This window comes from Drosophila albomicans, chromosome 3, assembly GCF_009650485.2.
Source record: "Drosophila albomicans strain 15112-1751.03 chromosome 3, ASM965048v2, whole genome shotgun sequence".
Classification (NCBI taxonomy): Eukaryota; Metazoa; Arthropoda; class Insecta; order Diptera; family Drosophilidae; genus Drosophila; species Drosophila albomicans.
In genome coordinates this window covers 34371796-34387221 of record NC_047629.2, presented here as the reverse complement: position 1 = coordinate 34387221, position 15426 = coordinate 34371796, and the positions used below count along the sequence as shown (strand labels likewise).

The window sequence follows — 15426 nt, the reverse complement described above, 5'->3', positions numbered from 1 at the left end:
TCCAAGTGCAATGCAGTTAGTTATAATTAATGTATTTGAACGTAAAACACGTTTTTTTTACAGTCACAAACTCTTCAGAACTCGATTAGTTGTTTTAGCTATTGCATAAGTGGGATGCTAACGGTTGAGCATTTGTCCAACAAATTTCTACAATATTTTTAAACCAAATTTATCTTATCGGCAATTTTTATCTCAGTCTTTATGGACCGGCTGTTGAAGCACTCAGCAAAATATCTCGCCAACTGTGCGCATCTTGAGCAGGTAGAAACCAGAGAAAGAAAAAGGTTTCTCAGAGTGTGAGAGAACATCCCACTCTTTTGGCAGAGAATTTCAATAGAATTCTCTATGATACTCTCTGGCATTTGCTTCGCATGAATTATGCACTAGAGTTATTCCAATCCCATTTCAAACTCAACGCAACCAAGGCGAATCGCGTGTGCCATGCCACATGTTGTTCTTCTAGTTGCTGTTGCCACATTGGTGTCTTTCGCTTGCCTCCTCTTGCTTGTGGCACTTGAGAGAGTTACATGACCAAACTTGGCTGCCCGCTCGATTGTTCGCCAGAGACCAGAGTTCGTGTGGTTTCATAATACCATCGCATTACACGTATTATATGCCAGTTTATGCCCGAGGAATGAATGATATATGTACACATGTATAGCCAGCCATGTGACTGATCATAGCTGGTAGGCTCATTAAAATGCCAGACCAGCTGACAGTTAATTGCAGACATTCTTCTCAGCGTCAACTGGGCCAAAAATATACAAATTTTCAATTGTCAACTGAAGTTGACGACAGAGAGCCAATGCTTTCTTAACTTCAAAAGGTATAAGTTAATTTACTCAGTATTTTATTTAGTATTTTATATTCAATACGGTTATAGATATTGGTTCTTTCTCTTTTCTTTGCTTGCACATTCGCGAACGTTTCACGATTATATTATTAAGAATATCAAATTAGAATACACATACAAATATGTCTTTTGCCGCGGGCTATTGCTGTCATAAGTTAAAAGGTTTAAGTTAATTTATTCAATATTTTATTTAGTATTTCTTTTTATTTTCTTTGTTTGCAAATTCGCAAACGTTTTACGTTTATATTCTATGAAATATCGAGTTTGAGTACACATATAAACATATAATTTACTTAAAAAAACATTAAGATTCTTTATTCAGTATTATGTTTTGTATTTTATATGCAATACGGTCTTACACCAATATGTTCTTTCTCTTTCCTTTGTTTGATCATTCGCAAACGTTTCATAGATCCATGCGAATTTAAAATTTACTTTAATGTAAAACTTTCTTATTCTTTGAACAGCTTGTGACAGACAGTTGCTATATATTTTTAATTTTTTCTTTCACCTTTTTTAGTTTTATTATAAATATTATTCATTTATTTATTTTTCAACTTTTGGCTTTTGCATTTATGTATTTACTATTTTTTTATGGTATAAACTTTTAACTACTGCGACTTTTTGAAAGTGTGTTTTTCTTCAATTTGAAACTACATATTTTTATAGCTTGTTTGTCGATAACTTTTGACTCTGTTTGCATTAAACTTTTTATTACTTCGACATGTCAGAGAAAGTATGATTTGACTGGTTAGTTTTAAATGTGTTTAGCAACACTTAAAAGGATCAATATCTTTCAATATACAATCTTATTAGTATATTGTTGTTTATTTTCCTCTTTGTAGGTAATTTAGACACATTTATGCTTGTTATTAGCTCAACAACATATGTAATCCATAAGCACAGACTGCCTCAACTCCCTGTCATTTACTTCCTACACCTCTCTCTCTACTTTGCTCCCTTTTCTTTACAGTCTTCACAGCTGTTTGCAGTGTCATTCCGGAATAATCCAAAGAGATCGTTCAGCAGTTCACTTGATTAGTAAATTGACGCGTTTGCCCATCGTAAATTTGACATCATCCACTAAATGTACATATGTGTACATATATAGAGTATGTTCTCTCTCGACTTAATACACATGTATTTGTATATGTAGTACACTCGGTTTTCTCAATATTTATTGTGCTGTGCTGTGCCGGACAAGTTCAAGTTTGTGACTCATGTCAAAGTCACTGGGGGCAGCACCAGCAGCAATAGAGGCAACGGCAACGGCAACGGCAGCTGCTCTATTGCTCCATTGAGTCTGTGGTCAGCAGTCGCCCATTTGGCTGGCTATAGTCTCGGATAACATCTAATAAGTAGCAAACGCCCCCACAAGCGAGTCGCTTTGTGCTATAATTAAAAATATATTGAGTTCTCTGGCATGTGCTCTTGATCTGTAGCATATGGCTAATGCTCTCAGTACAAGTATCAATGTGTTTTACGATGTAATCTGAAACTTAAATGCAGAATAATCTTGGAAAAGTCGTGCTCAGCTGTAAGAAACATGCTGTAAAGTGTAAAATATTTACAAAACAGCTTAAAGCTCTTAACCAGATGATTTAAACAAGCTTTTCATATATATTGCATTTCATTGTCTTAATATTGAGAAGTAACATAGATTAATCTGCAGTAAAAATCGAATTATTCTATATAAAATAATACCCCTCCATCTTATATATACCAGGTATACATATATATTTAGACAGTCATATAGAAGCTTTAAGCTCTTTACAAGATGATTTTAAGAAGCTTTTCTTACATATCTGTTTTGTTTCTCTTAAGATACGTAGTTGTGTGTAAAACTGCAGTTGTATAAGTAAATTATTATAGTGCTTAGAATATTTGACAGCTTGCTTAACACATTTTAGTTAATAATATTCGTAACTTATTTAAGCTTTCGTCATAAATTTGTTTGTTAACCGACTGCGTCAATTCCGCTTAAATTCTCGAGTAAAGTATAGTTTGGAAAGCAGCTGCAGTGTGTAATGATTAAACAACTTGATTAATAGAGTTAAGTGGCTAGTAAAGCTTTTTAAATTAAAGCAACAGCTTAAAGCTCTTAGCAACAGTAATTTAATGATGCTTACGCTAATCACATTGTTCTCACAATAGGAGTTTTCTTTGTTTTCGCAAACTTTTCACACTGTTCTTTATTTTTATTGCGCACACTCGTATCAGGTGCTGATGATTATGATGATGACGATGATGATGATGATGATGTTGGTGTTGATGGGTTGTGTGTTGGAGTTGTAAACAATGGAAAACCGTTCATGGGAAATACATTTATAATTATAGAAGCGGAGACGACAACAAAAACCTGCAAGCTTGCATGAAAAATGCATTACAAATCAGCGAATCAGCGAAGTGCAAGCAGAGGGAGCGATGTAGGAAGATGCTTGAGAATCGCCGTGAGGCATGACAGATAAATTTGATTCAGGCCCGCCCCATTCTCTATCTTTTCCCCTCCTCCTCCTCTCCCTTTATTGCACTACAGCATCCTATGTGCCTTTGTGTAACTGTAAACGAAACGGTCTCTCACTTTATTGTTGCTGTTGTTGTTGCTCGTTGTGTTGTAGCGCAGGTTGCAATAACTGAAAATTTGGTTTTGTGGCTCGACCAGATGGCATCAAATTAAATTGGCATTATTATTAGCTGACACAGATGTTTTTTTGGAGCTCAGTGTAAAGTCATTGCCGAAATACTCTATTTTAAAGGAACGATAATTTCTAAGAATTTATGCTGTACTTAATAAAATACGAAAATACGCAATAGAAACAGAAATAACGGAAAAGGTAATACTTTCCATACTACTCAAGTCACAACAGTTGATCACATAAATTATTGCATAAGTAAACTAGTAATTACACTAGCCACAATATAAATAAAAATCTGATACTGAAATATTTTATTCTAAAAGCATAACAACTAAATTATTGAATATGAAAATAAATGAATTAGTAATTCTATTGAATATGAAGGGAGTAAAACTGATTAGAAACATATTGCTTTTATGAATTCCATAGAAATTGAGTTAAATTCATATTTTCAAGAAATAATAAATGAATAAGAAGAAAAACGTTAATAGATTCATCAATTGAGTATCAAAATATAATGTTTGTCTATTTATTTTAATTATGTTTTTTTTTTTTAAACTAAAAAGCTAAAAGAGCTAAAATACAAAATATATATACGAGTAAAATATAATATAAATATAAATATAAGATACATAAAAATCAAATAAGATTTCCATATTTAGGTAATAAATAAATAAACTCAACTAATTAAATAACATCACGATCAAGATACACCACAAGTCTGCACTACTTTGCGACGTGAAGGGTATATAAAAAGTGACAGGCAACTGACGTTGCTGTTGCTGTTGCGGTGCTATAGCAATCAGCTTTGACAGGGGGCAGAAGGGGCTGTCAAGCTCTCACACGCCCTCTTTCTTCTTGTTCGTTTGATTATGCATAGGAAAAGTCAATTGCATAAGTTTTTCGCCAACATTCCAGCATCGATTTTTCGTCGCTGCAGTTGTCGTCACGCCGACTCGACGATTGCCATTCGAGTTGAGACCCGATACGATAGGCGACGAGTTCATTGCCCTCGTCGAAGTAGCCTCCTTCTGTCGCTTCCTCCCTCTCTTCCCTCTCCTCCACCCACATTTACCTACGCCTTTTCGCTGTTTTGGTCAAATGTCAAAAGCATAAAAATAAAGTTACTCTGTTTGTTGTTTGCTTAAGTGTATTTGTTTATTGTTGCTTGCTTTGCTGCCATTGTTGCGATTGTTGTTTATGTTGTTGTTATTTTCTATTTGCTTTCGTTTTGAACTTCTGCCATGTAATAATCATTTTTCATTATTGCGCATTTTTCCAGTTGAAAACGTTTTGTGTAATTGCCGATATATAGTCAGATAATCAATATTTAATCACAGCTCTTTATGTATCCCCCATTATGACAAATTCCTATAATTGTGTATTTGCAATTGCTGCGTCTTTTATTTTATTGTTTACTCCGCGTATTAAAAGAGAAAAGAGTCATGCGATCAAGTTCAGCTGAGGTTGACAGAGATTTCTGTCAAATAAGAAAGTTACTCAACAGACCACAACAATATTAGATTGCAAAATATGATATTGCATGTGTTCTTTAAGAAAGTATACAATACAGAAAATAATTATCTATTCTGATTGTATGATTAAGACGAAGTAATTTCATTACAAATACAAATATGTTACTATTCGATTGTAAGAGCTATAGGTCATTGACCGAAATGAAAATTCTAATAAATAAATCAAGATTTTGAAAATAGGATTGTATTTTACCCCGATTATCGAATTATCATATTTTTAAATGTTTGATTCATAGTTTAATACATTTTAATATTTATACTGAAAGATCATTATAATTTCTCATCAAAATATATAAAGAAAATATATGGTTATCGATCCTCAATGAACAATAATTTCTTAAGCTAAACTTCCCATTTCCTATTTTCCCTAATAAGAAGGTTCTTCGCTAATTGTCGGCCATAAGTATATCCAATAATGGGCATTATCTTGCATACCCAAAAGCGACAATAACACTGACCCAATTCTCAGAACCAAACGTCAACCAATAGGCCATGACATATCAATCAATCATCAGAGCCAAACTCGTACAATCAACCTACTATCTGACAATCGTACTCAATACTATTTATAGAGTTTCTTCTTCCCAATCATTCCACCAATTCGTCCGCCTATTTGCTTTCTTCGTAACGAAAGCGTGCGTAAGCCGAAAGTAGGTAAAGTTCTGCTGGCGAATGAAAAAGGAACTAACAACAATTATAAAGTAATTACGCACGCTTAGCGGGAGTGACAAATAGGCCGCTGGAAATGTCGCCTGACCGACCAGTGACTGAGCTCCTTTCCTCTTCCCCTCTGCATATAATTGCGGGGGATGTTGTAGCTTAGCTGTCATGTTGTCAATGCTAATATCTGGGTACCAGGAAGTGACCACAACAAACCTCGACCCATTTGGGGAACTTGTTACGCTTTTGGTTGACCACTTCCGTTCGATTATTACCCTCTTTTTTATGGTTTTCTATAGTTGGCATATTGCACCTGTTGCACTTACTATACGTACTTTCAATTTACGTTTCAGTTGAGTTGCACAACACCAAATTTTGTACAATCGATATATCTGTAATTACCAGACATGTGTTGGGAAATACCCAAAAGTTCTGTTATTATTTTCAATAGTGAAATACTTTGACTTTGTAACAAAATTAGAAGTATCAATTAAAGTCTTAAAATCTGTTATAATTTTGTAATAACTCTAATCTTATTGATTTTCCTTCTTGTTTTGTCAAAATATTGATATATAATCTAGAAAAGGGCTTTAATATGTAAAAATTACAAATGAAAGCTGAAATTAGAATACGATTTTAGAAAGAATTTAACTCCACTTTCCACAGCTCAGCTCTCGAAATACATTTCGTCTTTTCAATACTGAATAATACAATAGATTGAAAATAAATGAATTGTATTTAATATTTAATAATGTCATGCCGGAATAGAAAGTGCTCTACATGCATGTCAGTGAAAGGGAGAGAATGCGCAATATGAGATTGGGTGGGATTTTGAAGCACGTTGCACTTTTACGGCCTCTTCGATTGCATGTGGCAAGTCGATTGACTGTCCTATTGACCTCTTTACAACTTTGCAAACTCACTGTTAGATAATGCAAGCAATAATGTTTCGCTTTTCTTCCATTTCGATTGCAGATTGCAGATTGCAGTGAGCGAGCGGTTCGACAGAATGGCGCCCATGCCACGCATTCAGTTGGCCAACAGCAATGCGGCAATCAAGGCCAGCACCAATAATTTTCTCTATGCGGAAACTGTTTCCGGCGACAGCAGCCCAACGCCCAGCAGTCCGCCTTCGAGCACAGGTAAAATACAATACCTTAACTATATATTAGATACATTCGTTAATGGGTATTCTCTTTGTCTTATCGACTAGCTGGCGTAGCCAAATCTCAATGCTCGTCGCTGTCCGATGGCGAGTCCTTTGAGGGTTATGGCGAGAATGAATACAGCGGCCAATTGCGTGTGCCAGGCGGATCCCAAAGTAACAGCGGTGGCAGCCACAATAACAACAACAACAACAGCATCAGTGGTGGCAACGGAAGCTTATGCGTTAGCAATGGCAACGGTGTTGGCCACAGTGGGCACTCGAATGACGGCAATAACAATTTGAATGACAGCGCTGGCATTGAACTCGATCTGGCGCCGCATGTCTCATCATCGCCCAAGGAGTAAGTCGAACTCTTATTGCTGCACATTGAGTTTATTTATTGACTTATTCAACTTTTGTGTTGCAGTGACGAGGAGTTGAACATTATGCCCCGCGACAATTGGGCCAGACGCAGTCTGAGACGCACGCCTACAAGGTAAAGACAACAAAACAACAAACAAGTGGGAACTACTATATAAGGCCAACACGATCGGCAATTAGATATGGAAAGCACTGCATAAATTCGCATATACATACATATATGTGGTAGTAGAAACAAGTATTTATTATGTTGACACTGTGCACACACACACTCACGCGCATAATCAGTGTCTCCATTTTGACGTAATGCTCATAAAGTGACCAGTTGGCCGGAGATCATCAACTGCTTTCCGTCCGTCCGTCTGTTTCTGTAAAACTATTTGAATATTTAACCTTTTCTTTGTATGGCTCACATATCTCCATCTGTAGGTACACAAAATGTGCATACACGGCTTGAGAAACCAGTTTTGTTTTTTTCTATGGGCCACACTCTGCCTCTCTATCTGCCTATCACGATCTCTCGCTTCGTCTCTCTCTCTCTTTTTTTTGCCGCTCGTTTAGGCCGTGATTCATGCGTGCCTCAGACCAAAAATCGCAGTCGTGATCAGAGAGCGCTCATTGTTTCCGCTTAGTCGTCAATTCACCACAAGCTGTGAGCGAGAGTGGGAGAGAGACGAACTAAGGTGTGCTGTGTGGTTTGCTGTGGTGAACTGAAGATTCACCTGACAGCAGAGCATGGCTGCGCTCTTAAATCGTACCGTAAGCAAGCTGTGCTGTGATCAACCTTTTGCTTAGGTACAATCCATTAAAGGTTGCAGAAATAAGAATATGAAAATCTGGAATATAATATTACTTGATAGCTAAAAGAAAAGATTTGTAATAATGCTGATTTTAGGAAAGAAATGCAAGATAATTCCGCTTTTACATTTCTATATTTGTTTTCCAAAAATTAGTCTAGAACAAATTTTGTATTGCAAACCAATTTAGCATACAGTTTAATATATTATATCAACAAAACAGCTTTGCAATACCAGAAGAAAAACATGAAAATGTGAAAACTAAATAGCTTTGCAGACAAGAGTTATTGCAACACCAACTAAACTAATAAATCAATATAGTGAGATAGACAACATATATTTTTATATATATTCCTTTATTGAAACTTTGTGTCTTATGTCATAATTGATTTCCCCCATATACCGCAACTTATTCTCATTAAAATATCATATAAATTCTTTACAGCAATCCAGATAGTTTATCCCAGCGTCGTTGGGGCTCCATGAGACAGTAAGCAACAATTTCCATAATTCCTTTTTCATCTTCATAATTTGGCTTGCTTTTTTGGGTTGTCATGTAGAGCTCTTCATATGAATCTAACTTTCGTCATTTCAATTGCTGCCCATCTGGTTGTGGTTTATTAATTATATAACAACTAGAATAAGCTGTAAATATGTACAAAAGTTAATGCATTTTAATACTTGAATAATCTCAATTTTAATCCAACACTTTTCTTCGCATATTTTTTCCTTTTTCTCAGCTAATCTTTTGGGTTTTCTCGATATAAAATTCAATTGACTTGTTTTCGTTTTTTTCAAGTACATTCATAAATTTGTTGTGAATGTTTTCCGCTTTGCGACCCACAAAAATTAATGTTCGTGCTTGTTGTCATCAAAATGTACCATCTCAGCGAAAAAGAATTCTTGTTTGCGGTCGCATTTAATTGTCTAGTTCATGGTTGGATATAAATTCTAGAGATTAATAGTGCCAGATTAAAGATTAAGCAACTTCTCGACTGATTTTTCCTTGTTTCCTGTGTCGCCTTCTTTTTCGCTCAACTCTGTTCTGACTGAAATCCGCTTCAAGTGAAAAGGTTGAAGGTACTCTTCGAGTCTTGGGGTCTTCGGTTCGAGTTGACTTGGCTTACAAGTTTTGCAGACTTCTTTTTATCGTTTTTGTTGTTGCCTTTGTATTTTTGCATTTTTTTGTTGGGGTTGTCATGCTGTTGGAATGCGCACAGCGAAAGAGAGTAAACTGGAGAAACAGAAACGGGTTTTTACTTTTCGAGCTGCTGGCAAATTCAGTTAACTCTTGGTTTTCATCTTCATCTTGCTACAGAATTTAGGCCGCTATTTTGTCAAGCTACCACAATTGGCAATTGACCCAAAAGTGTTTTGCCAGCTGGTCAATGTAGTTTTTTTTTTCTTTTGTAATGCTTTTGCCGAGTGTTCGTGCAGCGTCAATTAGTGGTGGGAAATCTTGGCTAATTAGATGCAAACATTGCGCTGCAATCAGTTAAGGTTAAGTTAACCTTGATGTGCAAGTGTCTCGTAAATTGTTGGGGCTTCTGTTGCTGCTGTTATTGCCGCTGGGCTCTTGACTTTCCGGCCATTGCATCTATCGAGTTAACCAGCCAAGCACTTTTTATGCTGTGTTCCCAGCCAGCTTTAATTTGTCATGCAAATGTCTTTTGTTTTTCTTGGGAAAGTTTTTCTTTTTTTTTTTGGTGGGTGATTCCGGTCTTTACCTAATTCAATTTAAAATTTAACATAATTCAATACCAAACTTAAAAAACTGTTTGCAAAACTAGTTTAAACGCGCCAGCGTTGCATGTCGTCCCTTGGAGTTGGAGTTGGGGCTGGAATTCTCGATGGTTGCAATTTCGGTGAGCCTGGAAGAATCCTGGTCGAAGTTGGAGGAATTGGTATTTCCGGAAAATCTGCCTGCACAGACATTTCCCGAACTGGAATTTCATCGCCATCCTCTTCAAATTCTCGACGTTCTTCGTGTTCTTTGATTACGGCATTCTCAATGTTTGTAAGTTTCCGGTCCATATTACGAATAATTTTCATCAGGGTGTTTTTCCCACCGACAAGGATCCGTTCATATTTTATCAATCCATAAGCGACAAACACAGAAAAAGCAAATACGATATAGAAAATCAAGGATTGCCAGGGCAAACCCTTCAAATATTCGAAGAACCAATCAACGAAACGCAACGAAGTTTTTTCGGTCTCATTTTTAGATGAAAACCATTTCTTTATAAATCCTTTCATTATTAAAAGTAATACTATTATATATCAAGTAACTAAAAGTATGAATGTTTTTGTGAGACTGAAAAACGTTCGATCAAATTGCTAAAGCAAAAGTCTACACTGGACGATGTTTGCTGCGATTGCTTTTCAACTTTGTAAACTGACTTTAGTTTTCTTTCATGCCTACTTTTGTTTATGTATTCCTGAGGTTACAGCCCATCCATTAGACTTAAGGCTTAAATAATTGGCTCACGTTTTTACAGTTTTTTTTTGGCAACTCTTCAGCATTTGGCAAAGTGTCAGCGGTTATTTGGCAGTTAGCGATTGCTGGTATCTATTGGATACACACAAAAGCAAATATGTACATATATTTGTGCACATTTGTTGTTGCCACATTAAAATATTCCATTTAGACTGCATTGTTTGTCTTGGCCGGGGCAAATAGTTTTTAGCATCGAACATGACGAACATCGAACTTGTTGCAAGTGCAGGGCAACAGTTTTGTTCGAAACCAAAGCAAACAACGTGCTGCCAGATTTCTTTAGTTTTGTGGAGTAAATGACAGCACTATTACTCATACTGATTTAATGGTTTATCAGAAAAAAAACTTGGTCATCTTCCCATTTGGTTTTGGTATATGATATTTAGAGCCATTTTCCAATAACCAGATGGTTCGAAAATAATAACTGTCAAGGGCTCGAAACAGTGTTAAAAATAAAAAGAATGTCAATTAGAGAAATAACATGCTTTATCCCTATAGCATTGAATGTATAGGAAACTATAAATGTAAAAATAAACTTTTACTAAATACAATTTACACTAATAAACTGAATTAGTAATTTCAGATTAATTTTTGCCACTGCACTGCGGATGCTGTTTTGCTGGCTGTGCAGCTGCCCTTTTCAGCAGTCTGGCAACGCCGTATGTGTTCTCCCACGCTCACCTTAGCGCCATAGCAAATAGTTTTATTTTGTAGAGTGGCGTGCACTTTGTCTCTCGCTCTCTCAGAGAGCATAGTGAGAGACTGCACTTGCCCATCGCTAGCTGGTTTGTTTATTATGTTTTGGCTGCCTGTTCGACCACTGTTCGCTCTCTCTTTCTTTCTCTGTCACTCTCCACACACATACTTGAGGTTGCGCTCATTGCTCTCACGCTCTCGCTATGTGTGTTTTTGGTTGCGTCGAACCTGTTTGTTAGCCGTATTTTCAGATTGGCAGCGGCATTTTGCGTTGATTTTTAGTTTGAAACTTGCTGCAAACGCGTGCAGTTGGCATTTTTCGTTACGTTGAATTTCGCATCAAACATTTGTTCGTGCGTGTTTGTTGTTGTGGTGTGTTATTGTATTCACATCCGACTCGAGACTGAATCGCATCCATCGTCAGTCACACTCGGTTCCGGTGTGGCATTATAAAAATCTACACAAAATTCCGCAGCAGCATAATAAAAAGTATGTGAAAGCGGACAACGCGTCGTATGCGAAACATTGCTAAAGTTTTTAGTTTTTTTGCGTTGTTTGTGGCTCTTCTTTATTGTTGTCTACGTTGTTGCTCCGCTGTTTGTGTTATTAAGTGCGAAGAGTGCGCGAAAACGAGCAGCAAAAAATTAAAAATAAAATACAGAAAAAAATAATGAAATATTTTAAGATTTTTTGGCCATAAATTTCGCTTTCCATGGAATAGAAAACGCAGCGCGCGTTTTAGTTGTTATTACTATTACTATTTACAACGAGTTATTGTTTTAAGTGCTTGTTGTTGGTGTCGTAGCTACTGTTGTTATTGTTGCTGTAGCTGTTGCTTACACTTTGGTAATTTACGGCGTCACGCCTTAATGACTGCAACAAGCGTCAACAACTGACGAACGGGCCGAAACTGACGAAGCTGAGAGTCATTGTTGCACATGCCTACAGAGAGACTCGCACAGCAAAGCCGCAGCAGCAGCACACACTCAATCAGATAGACAACACACACCTCTGTCTCTGACATGTCTTCACTCACACACACACACACACACACACACGTGGTCAAAAATGTATTGCCCACGCCCTTTTGTTGCACGCGTTGCAATGTCTTACATCAACATTAAAATCAAGAAATACAAAAAACCAAATCAAAACACTCACGAAAATTCTTATACTCGCCATAATTGTGTGGCTGTCGATACCCTTTAAAAAGTGTTTTGTAAAGTCTTTAAAAAACTTGAAAGCGATGCAAATCTTTCCTTAATAATATTTGCAGCTGAAATTTACTAGATTAATGCGAAATAAGAAAGCAGACAAGTTTATACACTTCAAAAACTTAAAAATAAATAAAATAATGTGTAAATTCATAAAATAAAATAAATCACTAAAAAGATTTTGAAGAATTTGCAGTTTAAAAAAAAATAAAAAAATGTTAAATATGTGTTGTTGTCAATTTAACATTTTAATCGTAATAGAATGCAATTAAAAATGCAAACAATCTGTAACTTGAGTGTATCTTTTGCTTCAGCATATATGTACGTCAAAAGTATATTCACTTGATTAATTACAAACTAAACAGTTGAATAATCGAAGAACTGCAATCATCAATTCGACGTGGCCGTCCATAAGATCTATTAAAAAGAGAAGACCGCAGCAGACAGCGAAGACTTCTCTTTTCCAAACACTAAGTGCATCAATGTGTATGTGTATCTGTGTGTGTGTGACTGTGTCTCTGTGTCTGTGGTTGTGTTTATTGCACACCCTTTGTGAGAGAGCGCGCAATGCATCAATCAAAATCAAATCGTTTTATAGCCTTAATTACACTTAAGCAGCCATAAAAGTCGGTTAACAGTTGATGCACAATTTCATTGGTAGTTGATCAAAAGGCGTTGAAGGAAGAGCAACGGCAGATAGACTGTGATCGCATTTGATTTTCTATTGTTGTCTTCTGATTTTGCTTTTACTCACTTTTTTCGGTTGTCGGTTGTTGGTTGTTGGATGTCGATTTTCAGTTTTCATTTTCGCTTTCGGACGGGGGCATTTAACGACGTTATCAGAGCTAAGAAAAGCTGCAACGAAGAAAAACGCGTGTCTATGAAATATTAGCCATAAATCACAGACACAGAGGCGCTACAAATGCAATTGTCTATTGTTGTAGTTGTTCGTTCGTTCGTGTTGTAGTTGATTTGTAATGAAAAGTGAAGCGTGGCCTCTTGCGAAAGTGTAAAATCGAACACAAAACTGAGCTTCAAAAGTGCTGAAAATTTTGTAGGAAAAAAACCGCTGAAAAATGTTGCAAGCGTGTGTAAATGGGATGTACATCAACTAAATGATCGAAATAAATTGGCGTTGCATAAAAATCTTTAACAAGGAAGTGTAAAGTGTCTTATAAAGTGTCCTGTTGTGCAGTGTAAACAATTGAAAGCACTTGACACAGTCCAGTGTAAACGGCTTAAATCAAGTGGAAACAGAGATAATTCAATGAAGTTGCTTTGTAAAATATTTCTTAACAAACTTATCTTATCTGGTAAAAGGCCATTTGAATGACGTGCAATGCGGCCAATGGCCAAGACGATAAGCAAATGAGTTAATCGCAAAGATAAAACCAAATTAAATGAACAATCAAATACGAAGCCGAGGCAACACAATCACATATGGATGATGAATATTTTGAGTATTTTCCTTATGACCGCAGTCATTTGAGAAAAATGTGCGTATACTTGACGATAATTTCGTTGAATGTTGTTCTAGTTGTGGTTATTTGTTGTTGCACCTAAATGTCATGTAAAGCATTGTTGAAATGTCTGCTAATTCTTAAGAAACTCGAAAGCTAAGCGACACGCCCATCAACGCCCTCACACACACACACACACTCACATTGGCACCCACATAACAATAAACACACTTTCGCTTCTGTAAACAATTGTGTGGCTCTGTGAGTCAGCTCGAGACTCCTACCTAGATCACAATATTTCTTTGGAAATCGCAACAATCGCGAATTTGTCTTGACCCGAGCATTAACATAAGTATTTCAATGGATTTTCCTTTCGTCGTAAACGTAGCATGACAACTTTCTGAAGGACTCAAATATATTATTGAAAGAAAAGTCTATATGCAACTTAGCACAGAAATTTTATATATGAATACAATGAAGTCAATATTCCTAAAGGCATTTTAAAAAGTGTTGCATCTTTTACTATAAAGAAAATAACTTTCGCAATCTCTTTAGGCTGATTATAATAACATGATAAGCAGTGAAAAACTAACCATATTTAATCAAGCTCCAAAATTAATGTCTTAGTCTAACGATTCTTATAAAATTTTAGGAATATGTCTTTAAGACATTAACTAGAAAATAACCGTTTTAATGTCTTAATAATCTTAGGTAAGAAAAACGTTTGGTTAGCTGCTTAACTATGATAAATGAAGCAATCATTTGCCAATCTATCAATAAATATAAAAGTCATTGTGTATGACATTATGTAGTTATATTTTTGCATTTTTTGTTTTAGCTGTTTATATAATTTTTGTATTCTTTGGAGCATGATTTTTTCATACATAGATTATTATATAACTGAATAGCTAGTGTGTTAGTTTGAATGCGGAAGATATATCAAGATTAACCCAATTTATAAGTCATTAATCATGTTTTTCAATGGAATATATTAGACAATAAATAAGATTAGTATATTCAATTTAAAACGTAGAGAATGATTTCTGTTTGTATAGAACTTGAAAACTTAGTATTTTGTTGTTATATGGTTTGTAAATATACTGTAGTATATCAAGATTGGTCTATTTTTAAATGGAATATATTAGATAATAAGTATTATTAGTATATTCAATTTAAGCCGTAGAGAATGCTTTCTGTTTATTTTCAACTCAATAATTTAGAATTGTTGTTATACAGTATATAAAAATACTGCAGTATATCACATAGCACTGTAGTATGTAACAGTATTATCATAGTAGTATATCAAAATATAGTCTATATATAATCAAATATTTATAATATTTTTCAACTATATTTGTTTACTTATGATCATCGTTCTCTATTCGCTCATAGTTGCTGTGATTTATCTCACACATTGTCACACTGGTTTTATCAGTTCGGTAATGTCTGCTCCCCCACATATTATAATTGTTAGGAACATTGTCAAAGTGTCGTCATTTGCGTATTTTAACAACCTGCTGTTAATTAGACTTTACTGCGCTTGAAGTCAG

At 35.6% G+C, this 15426-nt stretch overlaps 1 protein-coding gene across 7 annotated transcripts in view; it reads left to right on the top strand.

Moving 5' to 3' along the window:
• LOC117567785 (rab11 family-interacting protein 3) overlaps positions 1 to 15426 on the top strand; it is a 50193-nt gene that overhangs the window by 5990 nt on the left and 28777 nt on the right. For 3 of the 7 annotated variants that reach the window (XM_052005397.1, XM_052005396.1, XM_052005398.1), the window contains exons 2-5: positions 6660 to 6826; positions 6898 to 7192; positions 7259 to 7327; positions 8455 to 8499. In XM_052005397.1, coding sequence (XP_051861357.1) covers positions 6694 to 6826; positions 6898 to 7192; positions 7259 to 7327; positions 8455 to 8499 — 542 coding nt within the window. In that variant the 5' untranslated portion in view covers positions 6660 to 6693. Of the gene's footprint in view, positions 1 to 6659; positions 6827 to 6897; positions 7193 to 7258; positions 7328 to 8454; positions 8500 to 11525; positions 11692 to 13893; positions 13913 to 15426 lie in introns of those variants that run through there. The other 4 variants (XM_052005399.1, XM_034248002.2, XM_034248006.2 and 1 more) reach the window with 3 other exon arrangements.